At 48.4% G+C, this 16,790-nt stretch overlaps 1 protein-coding gene across 7 annotated transcripts in view; it reads left to right on the forward strand.

Moving 5' to 3' along the window:
• The window catches only part of LOC146871232 (ATP-dependent chromatin remodeler CHD8-like), a 2,388,691-nt gene that overhangs the window by 1,843,243 nt on the left and 528,658 nt on the right, over positions 1-16,790 (forward strand). For all 7 annotated transcript variants that reach the window (XM_085650618.1, XM_085650635.1, XM_085650640.1 and 4 more), the window contains exon 32: positions 6,290-6,435. In XM_085650618.1, coding sequence (XP_085506744.1) covers positions 6,290-6,435 — 146 coding nt within the window. The remainder of the gene's footprint in view (positions 1-6,289; positions 6,436-16,790) is intronic.

Raw genomic sequence — 16,790 nt, forward strand, 5'->3', positions numbered from 1 at the left:
CCGATGGAAAGGACTCCTGTCAAGAAGTGCCCGAAATGTGGGTCTAAATTTCCCCACACCGACCTGCATCAGGTGTGCAACCTCTGACTCTCTCCCGAACACGAGGCCCGAGACTGCCCCGCCTGCAAGTCTTTTCGATCTAAAAAGACTATTCGGGATCGACGAGCTCGACGCACCATGGCGCACTCATCGACCTCGGCTCCACCTGACATCTTCGGAGAAGACACCGGAGCTTCGGGACAGCAGCACACCGAGCAGGAGGAAGATATCGTCAGCGCTTCCGAGGCCGACGACTCCGACGTGGAGGAGATCACACCGGCGCAGAGGGTCGTGAGTACTCTACCCCCTCCCCCTCCCGCGCCCATACCGAAAGAGACTCCGGTTACCCCTTCGCCAATGGGCCTAGGGAAAGCCAAGCATACTGCTTCCATCACCCCACCTTCGGGCCCGGTGAAAAAGCATCACAAGTCTCCTGGCGGCTCGGGCTCGAGCCAGCCTCCTAGCGGCGCCGACAAACATTCTTCGGCGCCGAAGAAAACAAGTTCCGTTCCGAAGCCATCGGTGTCGAAACCTGGCCTCTCGGTGCCGACCAAACACAAATCCCTCGGCACCGACGCTTCCGTGCCGAAGCATGCCTCGGCGCCGACCAAAAAATCGGACATCCAGAGAAAGCATGGCGCGGATAAACCGACTAAGCCTTCGGTTCCGAAAACGTCGGCACCGATGGACGAATCGTGCCGGAGGAACTTTTCGCACCGAATCCTCTTCAAAAGACTTTAACAAAGGATCCAAGGACTGGACATTTAATTTTGTCTGTCAAGAAAAGACTTTTGGACAAACAAACTCCTCCTCCACCACCAAAACGGAAGGACTCTGCCACATCCCCGTTCAGAGTACCCTCCCCACCACCTCCTCCACCCCCTCCATCTCCTCCCCCACCTTCTCCACCCTTGCCTCACCGGTCTCCAACCCCGTCTCCAGACCCTGATGACCACGGAGATCCATTCTATGCCACAGATGCCCCGCAGGACCCACTCCTCCGGGAACGCCTGACCCATGGGAGGATGATCACAATCCCGATGTCCCAGATGTGCCTCAGGATGATCTCTATCCATCCAGGCCGTCTCCACCAGAGGACTCCCTGGGGTTCCACCACCTCTTACAACGGGCGGCACATTACCATGGGGTTGAATTACACAGTGATCCAGTTGAGGAAGACTTCCTACTTGACACTTTTGACATAGCAGATAAATCCACCGCTATATTACCCATGCTTAAAGGGGTGACCAAGCATGCCACTGAGGTTTTCAAAGACCCCGTTAGAGCTAGGGTCTTAAACCCCAGAATAGAAAAGAAGTACAAGGCAGCCCCCACGGATCCTGTCTATATTAAAGGACCTACGCCCCTAGACTCACAAGTGGTCTCCACAGCTAGGAAGCGCTCCAACTCTGTCATCTGGTGAGGCCCCACCACCTGATAAGGAATCCAAGCTTTTAGATGCGTCAGGCAAACGCACTGCCTCCCAAGCTGCCAATATGTGGCGCATCGCCATCACACAGGCGCTGCTGGCAAGGTACGATAGAGCGCACTATGATGAGCTGGAGGCTCTCATGCAGCACCTCCTGGATAAATATAAGAATAAGGCTCATGAGCTAATACAAGAGGGGAAGATTATTACCAACACCTCTATCAAATGTGCACTTGACGCAGCAGACACGGCGTCCAGGGCTATAAACACCAGTGTCCTGCTTCGCCGTCACGCCTGGCTCAGAATTTCAGGCTTTAAACCAGAGGTCCAAGCATCTATTTTAAACCACCCTTTTGACCAACACCACATATTTGGCCCAAAAGTTGACGAAGCCCTGGAAAAAATGAAGAAGGATACAGATATGGTGAAGTCTATGGGAGCCCTGCAATCACAAACCCCTAGACGCTCCTTTCGAGGCTCTGGCAGAGGTTACTCTTCCGATAACGCCTCCACTTCCTACAAGTCCCCTCCTCAAAATACCTTCTCAAAGGGCTACCAAAGAGGTGGATATCGAGGAAACAATAATAAAGGCAGGGGCAACACCAACACTGCCCTTTCTGCCACACCGCCCACACAATGACTTTCCCCCGCTCTCCCCAGACCATTCCACTCCGGTCGGGGGCAGACTACAGGACTTCCTTCACACCTGGGAAGCCATAACATCGGACAAATGGGTAACTCAAATTATTCGGTCAGGGTACTGTCTCGAACTAACTTCTACCCCCCCCCCCCCCCCCCCCCCCCCCACCCCCCAATATTCCACCCAGACACCGTGCGATGTCACAAGAACATACCACACTTCTGAAACAAGAGGTACTCTCCCTCCTGCAAAAACACGCGATAGAGCAGGTACCCGTCGATCAGCAAAATCTAGGGGTCTACTCTCTGTACTTTCTCATACCGAAGAAAGACGAGACCCTACGGCCCATTCTAGACCTCCGACCTCTAAATGCATACATCCATTCAGACCATTTTCATATGGTAACTCTTCAGCAAGTTCTCCCACTCCTCCGTCAGGGCGACTTTCTCACTACACTGGATCTGAAAGACGCATACTTTCATATCCCAATACACCCGGCTCACAGAAAGTACCTCCGATTTGTGGTGGACAACCAACATTATCAGTTCAAGGTTCTCCCCTTCGGGGTCACAACCGCACCACGGGTGTTTACCAAATGCCTAGCAGTAGTGGCAGCACACCTCCGAAGACAAAACATTCACGTCTTCCCCTACCTGGACGACTGGCTCATAAAAGCAGCGTCCTACCACCAGTGTGTACAAAATACAAACACTACCATACAACTACTCCACCAGCTAGGCTTTACGGTGAATCACCAAAAGTCCCACTTAATACCCTCTCACACAAAGCAATACCTCGGTGCCACTATAGACACCTCAAAAGCTATAGCCTATCCCAACTCAGCCAGGATCGCAAGCATGCAAGCCCTGCGCCAAAAGTTCCTTCTTCAGCACTCTCTCCCAGCAAGAGTGTTCATGAAACTAATAGGGATGATGGCGTCTTGCATTTTCATAGGGCCTCATGCAAGACTTCACATGTGTCCACTCCAAGAGGAACCAGGCCCAGGGACAGCTGACGGATCTGGTGTTGGTGGACGGATGGTCGCACCCATCGCTCTCTGCAGTGGTGAAACACCACAAACCTTTCCAAAGGGCGACCGTTCCTGGACCCGGCTCCTCAGGTGATTCTAACAACGGACGCATCGCTCTCCGGCTGGGGAGCGCACCTATTACACCTCACAGTGCAGGGTGTATGGACACCACAACAGAGGTTACTCCACATCAATCATCTGGAGTTGTTGGCGATCTTTCTAGCCCTGAAATCGTTTCAGAAACAAATTTCAGCCAAGGCAGTCCTAATTCGCACAGACAATATGACTGCAATGTATTATATTCAAAAACAGGGGGGGGGGGGGACACTCTCCCCAGCTCTCCCGCTTAGCACAGAGCATATGGAGATGGGCGATTCCACAAAAAATCTTTCTCCTGGCACAACACGTCCCAGGCATACAAAACACCATGGCAGATCTGCTCAGCAGACAAACGCAGCAAATGCACGAATGGGAACTGCATCCACAAGTTCTTCACCCATTCTTCCACAAGTGGGGGCATCCTCAGATAGACCTCTTCGCCACCCACGAAAACAAAAAATGCCCAAGCTTCGCCGCCAGATACCCACACCCATTGTCCAAAGGCAATGCGATATGGATGAACTGGTCAGGCAAATTTGCATACGCCTTTCCACCTCTCCCACTAATTCCATTAGTGGTAAGGAAGCTACAACAGCACTCCCTCACTCATTCTGGTAGCTCCAACATGGGCCAGGCAGCCGTGGTACACCACACTACTACAGCTCTCAGTGGTACCACACCAAAAGCTGCGCCTGTCCCCATGCCTCCTAACCCAGAACCATGGAGAAATCAGGCACCCGGACCCAGCTCAGCTCAACCTTGCGATCTGGCTCCTGAAATCTTAGAATTTGGATACCTTAACCTTCCCCCTGATTGCATAAACATTATCAGGGAAGCCAGACGCCCTACCACTCGAGCATGCTATGCCGCAAAGTGGAAACGATTTGTTGTTTACTGCCGTAACAATACAATCGACCCCTTAGATGCATCCATACAGCACATCATATGCTATCTGCTCCATCTTCACAGGTGTAACCTGGCATATTCATCCATACGCCTACACCTAGCAGCAATTGCTGCTTACCTGCAAAACAGACAGCATTTATCACTGTTCAGAGTGCCTGCTATTAAAGCCTTTATGGAAGGCCTTAAAAGAGTAATTCCACCCAGGGCACCACCTTCCCCTGTATGGAATCTAAACGTAGTTCTTACAAGGCTAATGGGCCCGCCTTTCGAACCAATGCATAAATGTGAGCTACAGTTCCTCACTTGGAAAACAGCCTTCCTCGTAGCTATCACTTCCCTTAGAAGGGTTAGTGAGATACAAGCGTTAACTATACAAGAACCCTTTTTACAAATACATCACAGCAAGGTGATACTTCGCACAAATCCCAAATTTTTGCCCAAGGTCATTTCCCCCTTCCATCTTAATCAATCGGTGGAATTACCGGGTTTTTTCTCGCAACCTCAATTTCTTGCGGAAAGGGCTCTACATACACTTGATGTTAAAAGGGCTTTACTGTACTACATACAAAGAACGCAACCTTTCAGAAAGACTAAACAGTTGTCTCCTTCTCTCCACCGCATAAGGGCAACCCCATCTCTAAATCAGGGATAGCTAGGTGGATTGTAAAGTGCATACAAATTTGCTATCAAAAAGCAAAAAGAACATTATCTGTTCCACCTAAAGCCCACTCTACAAGAAAGATAGGGGCTTCTATGGCGTTTCTAGGGAACATACCCTTAGATGACATCTGCAAAGCAGCCACATGGTCAACACCGCACACCTTCACAAAACATTACTGTGTAGACGTGCACTCCAAACAACAAGCTAGTGTGGGCCAGGCTGTACTAAAGACACTATTTCAAACCACTGCAACGGATACCGGTGGTCGCCGCTAAGGTTGGGTAATGCTATATAATCTATGCAAAAGTGTATAATCTGCAGCTCATATGCCTCGAACGGAATATGCTACTTACCAGTATGCATCTGTTCTTGGCATGTAGAGCTGCAGATCTATACACGCCCACCCGCCTCCCCGGCTACCTGTATCCGTTCCAGTCTATCTTATTTAGATACAACACACATGGGTTTCTTACTATTATCACTACGCTCCATCTTTTCCCTGCTGGCGAAAAACAATCTGAGGATGGAGCCGAAGCCCATGCGCAGTACGGACCGAAGGAGGAGTCACCGAACTCGTGACTTCCAAAGACTGTCCAAGAAGAAAAACAAACTGCAAACATCCGGGCCCAACACCAGATGGCGATCTATGCAAAAGTGTATAGATCTGCAGCTCTACATGCCAAGAACAGATGCATACTGGTAAGTAGCATATTCCTTAAATAGTATGGAGGAAGGATAAATGGGGTGGATAGGGGTAAGGGGGAAGGGTGTAGGTGGAAGGAGGGAGATAACGGCAGGAGAGAAGAAGGAAGGTCTGCTCATTTTCTGGCTGGGTAGGTGACAGCCGAGGAGGGAATTCACAGCCCATCTCCCCTATAGCTATCAGAGTAGCTCCACCGGGCAACGGTCACGTAGCAAGGTCTCAGCGGTCGAGGGAAAGTTCACAGGGTAAATGTCCTGAAAGGGTGTGCAGGATACAGGTCGGTTGAGGGCTAAGATCAAGGTCTGGTCGATAACCAAGTAGGACCTTCCATGTAGGTCTGAAACCAATGATTGCTGTTTCAATCTATTTTGCGGCCTTTAAACGAAAACATAGTGCAAACATCCAGACCCAACACTAGATGGCGGGCTACGCACAGCATGTGACTCTACAGCTCTACGTGCCAAGAACAGATGCATACTGGGTAAGTAGCCTTTTCCTTAAATGATAAAAATACATTCATTTGAAATAAACTTTAATCTATTGAATAAGAAATGCTTTCAGAATGGTACATTTATGGAGATTTCTTCATAAATGTAATGAAGATAATGCATGATGTAAGGCTAAAATCATAAGTAGGTTTCATTTACATACACACAAACCCTCCCTCCATGGGGATTCCTTGTTTATGCTTTTTTAAGTCTTTATTACCGAAAACTTTGGTTTAAAATTTTCTGACCAGTTTTCCTTTCTCCTGTTGTATTCTCCTTCTTGCCTTGCTGCAGATATTGATGTGCCACACGCCAGTCTGTACGATGACGAAAGCCTCCTGTCTTTGAGCACGTCCCAGGATGGATTTCCCAGTGCTATTAGTGAGCGATCTGCCACTGACTTGCTACAGGAAAGGCACCGTATCTCTGAGTGGCCTAAGGTAATTCTGGGGGTGGAGGAGAGGACACAAGAAGCATCTTGTTTTGCACTGCTAAATCCTTTTGACTTGAGACTGACTAGTCCATGCTTCTAAGTTCGCATCAAAGTAAAGGAAAGCATGGTGTTCTCTATTAGGGCATGTTCATTAATATTCATAAAAACATTACCATCTCTGCCTGTGTGTAGAATCTCTGAACAATAGGAGGTAAAGAATTTTCAAATATGCATTAACATTGATTCTTGAAAAAATTACTCTTTTTAAAAAGTAGCTTAAAGAAACAACTACTCTTTAAGCCCTTTAGATCTTGCCTACACACAGCTTTAGCAGTTTGTTGTCGAAAGTAGAAATGGGCAGTAGAAATACTTTCAGTGGACTTTGGGTCAGATCCTTACTTATCATTAGTTATGTTTCTTGTTAATCTCATTGCTTTCTTACATACCTTTCCTTCCTCTTCTTGGGGTTGTTCTGCCCCTGGAACATTGCTTCTTTACCAGGCTTTTGATTCGATTACTAAAATACAGCGAATAACTTTTTTGTCTTTGCTTTTAGCACTCTGTTGGAGTGTTGCTTCTCTTTTGAACCCCTTCCCCCCCCCCCCCCACCCCCCACCCCCCACCCCACCCATACCCCCCATTCCTCTGCGTGTCTCTACCACCTCCCCATCTCTTTATGTCCTCCCAACTCCATGGATTTGTTTTCTAATAACCGTCCCCCACCTCTCTGTGTTGGCCTTTCAACATTTATTTTACTTGAGTTGTTTTTTTCTTTACTTTCTGGAAAGGAGAGGTAGCTGCAATTTCCAACCAGGTCACGCCTTCCTGAAAATGTTTTCGTGCAGATTTTATTTATTTATTGGTTTACTGCTCCAAGATCAGTGCCATCCATCTTCGAATTGTAAATAAAAAATGGCAGCAGCTTTAAGACAAATGCATGCATTTGCATGGTGGTGAATGTGTACCTCAGTAGCTGTTTAGCATTAACAATAAGCTTTGTTTGTCCATGCTGAACAGCATTGGCAAAGCAAGTAGGTCTGCATTGGCAAAGTTAGACATCTGTTGGCTTTGGCAGTGCATGTTATATCTCCACTTTAAGTAGGCATGATTACTGAAATTGGATGTTCGAGACACGTGAGCTGTAGATCACATGCCGTGCATAGATCGCCATCTAGTGTTGGGTCCGGGTGTTTGCACTCCGTTTTTCTTCGAAGAAGTCTTTCCAGTCATGAGGTAGGTGACTCCTCCGCGTTGTGCATTTATACTTCTGGCCCTGGTTCCAGAAGTCAGTAATTGCTTTTGCTGAAATCCACGTGTTCAACTCCATATACGGCACTTGATCTAGTCTCTAATTGGTTACTAAGGAGTCTGTGTCAGAAAATGTCAACAGATGGAGCAGACTGCTTTTAGTTTGTCCCAGCATTGTAATGCAAAATATCTGTGGCCTAAACGGCATAAAGTCTGTAACCTCTGTCTCTCCTGTGCATCAGAATGTCCACATGCAACGTCTGCCTTGCCTTCAGATGCAAGAAAACGCTTGGGTACTGAAGGGAAAGACGCAGAGCACATTCCATAATTCATCGTTAGTTGCTGTTGAATACTCCAGATCACTTCAGGGAGAAAAATCCTCTAAGGAGTTGTCAGGCCTCTCTTTGTACCACTCACTGAAATCACACCCAGCCCTGGCAGAAACCTTAGATTCACAAGCCTCCAATAAGCAATAGGAACACCCTTCAGAATCGACATAGGTGAAATCCTATTGCCAATGAGTACTTACCCCACACACGGGGGAAACGGATGCCCTCAGACACGGCCTTAAGGTGGGGAAGAGCACCGCACCTGAGGAAGTCGGGTGTCAAGCCCCAAAACCTCTAGAAAGAAAACCTCCAATACCTCCTGCCCCTCGCCACCCTTGGGCCCGTCAGTGCTGAGCTAAGGTTTGAAAGCTGTGACACCACCTGCAGCCCACGTTAATGCTACCTTATCCGAAGTGCACCAATTCTTTGTATCTGAAAGAGACACGTTAGTGATAGATTCCTTACCTTAGAATATCCCCAGGCGTCAGACTGGATCCAGAAAGTCTTTTCGTAGCAGTACCCCTGCGCGTCGGGTGGAGTCGTGCAGCTCCGCGTCAGTCACTGGAGTCGTATGAGCCAAGATGACGTCACGGAGACTACTTAGGTGCCACCCATGTGCGCTGACGTCAGTTCTTTCTTTTTCCGCGCCAGCAAGTGCAGATCTGCTTAGAACACGTTCCTTAGTCAATTTTTGACTACACTTTGGAAACTTTTGTCTCCCTTTTTCTCCTTGGTGCACGTAGAGATGCCTGGATTTGTCTTGTGGGACCTCCCGTCGCAATATGTCGGTGGCGGACCCCCATGATGTTTGCCTCTACTGCCTGGAGACCGACCACGACTCCTGGTCCTGTCGGGCCATGGCCCGAAGGCCTTGAGGGAGCGGCGCCGGAAGCTGCTGGAGGTCCAGCACTCGTCCCAACGCTGTTTCAGGTCCAGGGACCGTTCCCGGGAACGCTCGCGGGGCCGCAGTCGTCACTCCTTGGGCTCCAAGTCTTCACCCTCGGATTCCGGTGAGCGACGACATAAAAAGAAGTTGAAGAAGCGTGTTCGTTCTCCGACGTCCCCCCGTCGGTCCTCGGATGCGGACGACGGGGACACTGGTTCTGCCCCTGCGGCTCCTTTGCAGCCTGGGAGTCCCACGGCCTACCCGCCTTACCCGGGTCCATCTGCGACTCCCAAACAGGTGCAAGAATTTCTTGCCATCGTGGACTGCCATTTTAGGCCTTGGGCTCCCGCCGGCGTGCCTTCGGGCCCCGCGGTCCCGTGTCCAGATCCTGTTGGGCCGTCTTCGGCACCACAGGTTCTCTTCCAGGGCATCCTCATCAATAGTCATAAGCATTAGAATATTCCCGCCCATGCGCGGGACCCCGGAAACACTATATTATATGTGCCCCACATATATATATCCATATATATATACACATATATATATATATATATATTCACTGAAAAAACCAAAGGTTTCAGGGGTGTTATAGTTAGCTGGACATTTCCCTCGTACAAAACCCTAGAAAACCCCTGTTATAGTTAGTTCAGCTAACTATAACTCGCACCCCCGCAATGCACTGCTGATGACGTCACATATTACATCACTCATGACATGGTCAGTGACATCACTGATGACATTATCCATGTGATAAATTACTGCATCTTCTCACACCCTAATTTAAGCGTTGATACACCAACTCAAAATTTCAGACGTCCATTCTCAAAACCATAGATACTCCAATAACTACATACCAACTCATTAACTCTTAGGTCTACATACACCTCCACTCACTCACCTGTACAGTCACTCATACTTAGTCACTCCGTACAAGACTGTCATATGCATTTATACACCTACATAGACACTCACATACCACCAATCATCCATAGAGGTACTCTCACACCTAGTCAGTCATGCAAATAATTAATCACACTCCCATTTACTCACCTATGCAGTTATACACACTCAAGTTCACTTACTCATAAAAATAGTACCACATTCTTACACTCTTATAGAATCATTGATACAAGCACACACTCATCCATACAGCCACTCTCACAATCACACACTCTCACATATACCCACTTATATACTCTTACACGCATATATACTGCCTTTCACATATGTAGTTACACACATGTACCACTGAGATATACATTCAATCCCTAACACACCCATACACTCACTCAACCATACAGTTCATCACAGATGCACTCTTAACAACCATGCACCCCTAGAATCACCCACTCACACATCTATGCACAGTCATGTGGAATCTGAAATAAAAGCCAGAAATGAATCCACACAAACAGTTCTCTGTCAAGGGTAAGATAAGAGCGTTTATTGGAAGAACCAACAACGGAGTAACGTGCGGCACGGAGGCATCAGCAAAAGTCACTGAGTGCCCAAAGAGGTGACGTGCTTGACAGTTTTTATAGGTCCAAACCACAGAGGATGTAGCATCTTAACATACGTTGCACAAATTAAGCATAGTTCGTTTGACTAATTAACAAGGGCCTAGATGGTTGCACACCATTTAAGGTCCGAAAAGTATTGTTGCTGGCTGCGTGGCCCAAGTCTGCTTCTGGGACTTTCCACTATAATGTAAGATATAAGTCTGGTGCTTTTCCAGTTACTGATTGCAACATAATACAAATGGCCAAATACATATTGAGAAATGTTAGATGTGTACGTGCTGAAGCGAGCATCTTCTTTTGCCACGTATCTGTTTATGAGCAAGCCTTGCGTTGCTGAAGCCGTCCCCCTGAAGCAAGAATAATGCCAGTGTACAATATTTGTCATGCTAACTTAACGGGGCCTACAAACTTCCTGCATTTGGTATCAACACGGAAACTGGCTTCTACATTGCCCCATCTGATACCAAATCACCATCCCTTATGCTATTACTCCCAGTTCCTCCCCTTCTTCATCCGCTCCTGTATTATTCTTTGTGTCGTGGCCGTGTGGCAAACGCCACCTGTTATAGTGTCCATGATGCGCAAAACGGGACACCAGGGCGGTGCAGCATGCTGGGCAAACGTGGCACATTATACACAGAGTAATCAGCACTGCTATTATAACTATGCCTACTTCCAGTATCCATGAACCCCGGCCGGCCGGCCATACCATCACCCTTTCCCACATGCTCCCGGTATGTATGCCGTGTGCCTCGTCCCTAATGTCTATAATGTGGTGTATTGCATCGTCTATGTTGCGGCTGTTGTCAGGTATGTATGAGCAGCATGTTTGTTTGATGACGTGGCAGACTCCACCCTCTTTTGCCAAGATGCTGTCTAATGCAACTCTATTCTGCATCACTACGGCCCTCATGGCTGTGAGTTCTTCCGTGATGTTTCCCATCCCTATGGCCGTAGTTTCAGCTAAATCCTCAATCATGAGTGCTAGCTGATGTATTCTCTCAGTGGTGTAGACAAGCCCTACACCCGGGAATATTGCCCCTAAGCCCGTCATTACATGGTCCGCCCATTCTGGCGTCCTTCTGACCCTTTTTGGCAATGTGCCTTGGAGTGCGATCTGGCCTATGTCGGAGAAATGGGTCATCTTTGGTATGATGGAGGCGAGATAGCAGCTGCCGTACCATCCTGGTGGTAGGTAGAAGTAAGCCCACTTGCCGCACACGAAAAACAATCCTTTGTACCCTACTAATCCGTGGGATAATCCCCCTTGCTTGTTCCTAACTCTTGACAGCCGTGTTGTGTGTGTGCAGTTGCTGCTGCCAACGAATATTTGTCCCTCCGCCTACTCTTCTGTTCCCTCTGTTTCTAGCATTCTCCTCATTTTGTTTATCCTATTCTCACAACCTAGTAGACCTAGTTCCCCTTGTAACCTTTCTGCTTCCGTGCATGCAGATGCGATGCAGTCTTTCCATGCATCCTTCTGCAGTAGTGTGTCTATCGTGCAGCTTCCTTCCTTTTGGGGCAACTGGGGTCTTTTTGTTGTGAGCATCACTTTGCTACTCTGAATACAGGAAGGGGCATGTGGCAGTTGTTCTATTTTGAACCTTGGTATCTTCACTTTTTTCTCCTTCATCGTCCCCAAGTTGTTCCACTCTGCCCTTCTTTCCCATCCTTCTGCTCTGGCAACTCCCACTATTGTTGCTAACATCTCCGTGTCCCTTGTTGTTGGTATGATATTCATGCAAGGCCCTTTCTTTCTCCCGGGTGTTTTCCAACCCTTTGTCGTCAACTTTCTGCTATTTGCTGGTGGTGCAACTGATACTGACACATTGTGTTGTTTGAGGAGCAGATCTCTCATTAGAATACACCCCAATTACTTGGAAACTGGTAAAACGTTGTAGCTCATACCGCTTTCTGTGTTAGTTGGTAAGTGCGTACAGACGTAACATCCAGATATATTCATGATATGCACATACATTTTTAGCATTTCAACATACTGGTTTCCATTGTACTCATCCCACAGTACCCCGTCCCCTTTATTTCCAACCTTTCCCAGAATTATTTCATTTTCAAACCCTGGTTGTTGTGCATCATTAGTCACGTTATCTCCCTCCTCTCCTTGCTGGCCGTTGTCTTGTGTTGTCGCTTGTATTCCAAAAGTGGGGAATGAGATGTCTTGCAATATTAGCTCTTTTAGGCCGCTCAAAAGGGGAGGGTTTGGCACAGTCAATACTAGTACCCCAATTGAACCTAGTCCGGGGCAGAATAAGCTAATGTGAATTGTTAGTCGAGACTCTTCAACTCTCACTTGTATAGCTCGAAGCCTTCCCGACCTGTTCGCTGTCATTGGTCGTAGCTGTCGTCTATGTTAAGCGTAGGCGTACAGTGCCTTCTGGAGCCTCCTCTGCGACTCTATCTAGCGGGCTCTGCACCTCCTATGTGTTCATTGGTGCAGACACCAGTCAACCGTTTGGAAGAGACGCTGGTGCCTTTATGTGGGACTGTCAGAGGTTACTAGCACATGACAGTTGGCACTCCCTTGGGAAGTAACTGGTGCCGACGTCTCTGGGGTGATGATACCCAGGGACCTGGGTTATTTGTGCGCAGTGTCTCTTGTAGCTTCCGTTGTCCGTTGGAGGCCTAGCCTGCCCCTAGCAGGTGTCTGCCTCTTACTTCCCGTTGGCCTTGTCTTGTGTGGTGGATCGGAGGTTGTACTTGCGGGGTGTCTCGGATGTCGCAGGAGGTGCTGCTCAGGCTGCAGGTCATGTGGCGGTGGTGTTGTCGCTTCTGGCAGAGCCTGCAGAACCTGGCGGTGAAGATAACGTAAAGTCTCTGTTAATTTCTTGCAATAACATATAAGTAGATCATCTGTAACTGAGAGCGGGGCCGTGGACATGTGGCCTGCAATGTTCATGGGGCGGCCAAAAAGTATCTCATGGGGGCTCAGTTTTGTTACTCTATCTGGTGTGCTCCTCATTGCTAGCAGAGCTAGTGGTAGTGCATCCACCCATGAAAGTTCTGTTGATGCACATATCTTCCCAATTTTATTTTTCAACACCCCATTCTTTCTTTCCACCGCGCCTGCAGCAGGGGGGTGATATGCGCAGTGTAATTTTTGGGTGACCCCAAGTCCCTTACATATTCCCCCTATGACATGGGAAATAAATGCTGGGCCATTGTCGGAGCTCAGAAGGGCAGGTATTCCAAAGCGTGGGATCAGTTCTTGCAGGAGGCACTTGGCGACCGTGTGTGCATCACAGTTCTTTGTCGGGTATGCTTCTGTCCACTTACTGAACATACATACGATCACCAACACATATTTGTACTTGTGGGTGGGGGGCATGTCAATGAAGTCCATTTGGAGGCTTTCAAATGGTCCGTGGGGAGGGGGAAAGTGGCCTGGTGCTGTGTGCGTGCCCTTCCCATTATTGTATTGTGCGCAGACTGTGCACTGTCTGCAAAGTCTCTCTGCTACTTGGCAGAATTTGCAGTTGTACCAGCATTGGGCGAATAGTCTGATCATGCCATCCCTGCCAACGTGTGAGGGACCATGAAAGAGGAGTGCCATGGAGGGATGCATGGCTGACGGTAGACATATTTTTCCGTTTGGCCCTGTCCATAATCCCTCCCTCGTTTGTACGCACCCACCCCTTTCCCAGTCTTCCTTCTCTGTTTTCTCCACTTTTGTCTGAATATGTATGGGGTCAAAGTGTAAGGAATCATTGGTGACCTCTGGGTCATTGTTGGGGCTTGCCACCTGTATCATAGCTAATTGATAGCCTGTCCGGGCTATTCTCCTGGTTTCCCATCAATGAATGCGTTTCCTTGGGACACATAATCTTTTGCGGAGGTGTGTGCCGCACATTTAATAACGGCCTCCTTTGAAGGCAGCAGTAGGGCATGGAGGAGGTCACTTATTAAGTGGGCGTGTTGTATTTGTTGGCCTGCTGATGTGAGGAATCCCCTCATCGACCACAGTTGGCCAAAGTCATGGACCACTCCGAAGGCATATTGGCTGTCAGTATATATGTTTGCTACTTTTCCTTTAGCCAATGTGCATGCCTTCGTCAGTGCCACGAGTTCAGCTGCTTGTGCGCTCTTGGCATGTACTAACCTCCCACCCTCCAATAGTTTTTTTGCTGTGCCCACTGCATAGGAGGCTTGTAATGTTCCTTTGTCATCTCGAAGGCATGACCCGTCCACGAACAGGTCCCCTTGTGCATCGGGGAGAGGTGTGTCTTGTAGATGGGGGCGTACCTTTGTGTGACTATCTATTGCCAGTGTGCAATCGTGGAAGGCATCAACAGAATATAGATCGTCCAGCTCATGCTCAGTTGGCAAGAGGCATGCCGGGTTCAGAGTGGTGCATCTCCTGATCATTATGTGTGGTGCTAGTAGTATTAATTCGTACCTAGTGAGACGGGCATTTGTTAGATGCTGTGTCTTTGTGGACGTTAGTAGTGTGTCTACCGCATGGGGAACGTGCAACATCATAGTGTGGGCCAGCACTATGTTCTCTGACTGTTCTACTGCTAATGCCGCTGCAGCTACCGCTCGAAGACAAGGCGGAAGAGCCGCGGCCACAGGGTCCAATGTTGCTGAGTAGTATGCCACTGGGCGGTAGTAAGATTCATGCTTCTGACTCAATACCCCCAGCGAACATCCTCCCTTCTCGTGGCAAAACAAATGGAAGTCTTTGCTGTAGTCTGGGAGTCCTAACGCTGGGGCCCCACTCAGTTAGCTTTTTAGTGTATTGAATGCTATCTCGCAATCCGGTGGCCAAGGAACTATGTCTGGGAGCTCCTTATGTGTTAGCGCTTGTAAAGGCTTTGCAATGAGGGAGAAGTTAGGGATCCAGTGGCGACAGTATCCCGCCACCCCCAGGAATGCCCGATCATCTTTTTGTGTGCGTGGTCGTGGGAAGTGCGTTATTGTTGATATCCTGTCAGGTAACAATCTCCTCGTCCCTTCGGACAGTTCGTGGCCTAGGTACTTTACAGCGGTGAGGCAGAATTGTAGTTTCTTTGGGGAGACCTTATACCCTTTTATTGCGAGATGGCGTAGGACAGCAATGGTATCTTCTATACACGCCTCTCTTGAAGGTGAGGCCAGTAATAAGTCATCTATGTATTGGACAAGACTTGAGCCGCCATGTAGAGTCAAGGTGTCTAGATCTGTCTTCAGGGCATTTGTGAAAATGGAGGGTGACTCTGTGAAACCTTGTGGGAGCCTACACCATGTGTAGCGTTTCGATCTATAGGAGAAGGAGAAGTATGACTGACTATTGGGGTGCAGGGGAATGGTAAAGAAGGCTGAACTCAAGTCTAGTACTGTAAAGTGGGTCGCTGTTACAGGGATATTAGATAATATTGTCGCTGGGTTTGGAACTACTGGGAAAGAAGGAACCACTATTTTGTTCAATTCCCTCAGGTCTTGGGTAAATCTATATCCAGGGGCCCCATTTTGGCCCTTGGATGCTTTATTTACAGGGAGTATGGGTGTGTTGCATGGGCTAGAGCGTATTTCCCTTAATATTCCCTGCCTCAGGAGGTCCTGTATCACTGGTGCGATGCCCTCCTCTCTAAATTTTGTACTGGGGCACTCTTGGGAGGGGAGCTCCGGGCTTCAGGGTGACCTGTACTGGGGGGTAATCCAGCACTCGTCCTACATCATTTGCGCTGGTGGCCCAGACCTGGGGTGGCACACTGTCGCGCAACTCTGAGGGGATGACGTAGTCGGTGCAGTTCATGAAGGCCTGTAGCATTAGACCATTGGGCCTGCTTTCCAGGAAAACCCCTGTTGGCGAGCAGTGAATGTTGCATTGCATTTTACAAAGTAAATCCCTCCCCAGTAGATTTACGGGGCAAAATCTGCTGAGGATGAACTGGTGGTTTACTGTTATTGTGCCTACTTTTAATTGTAACGGCTGTGTTCATCTATTGGTTGTCCTGTCGTTCCGACTGCAGTAATCTTTATTCCCGAAAGTGGTGCTTCCGGCGCCACTGACGCCTTCAGCATTGATCTTTGCGCTCCTGTGTCTATCAAGAAGGTCACAATTTTTCCCATGACCATCCCTTTGATATATGGACCCGATTGGTCCACTGTTATGGCTGGAGCTATCATGCAGTCTTCCACTTTCGGGCATCCCTAGAATAAGTTCTGGGGTGGGGGCCGAAAAGTATTATCCTGCTGTCCCCACTCATCCCTTCCAGTCCAATCCTGCTGTGTTGGGGACATGTCGGTAGACTGGTATCCCTGTTGTTCATTATTTCTAGACTCCGTGTGTTGTGTATTACGCTGATATTGTTGTCCATTTTGTCTCCCATTCTGCCTTGGCCTTTCATCTGCATATTTCTTTTTTAACAGGGGGCAATCTGCC

The sequence above is a fragment of the Triturus cristatus genome, chromosome 1_1 (assembly GCF_964204655.1).
Source record: "Triturus cristatus chromosome 1_1, aTriCri1.1, whole genome shotgun sequence".
In the NCBI taxonomy this organism is placed as follows: domain Eukaryota; kingdom Metazoa; phylum Chordata; class Amphibia; order Caudata; family Salamandridae; genus Triturus; species Triturus cristatus.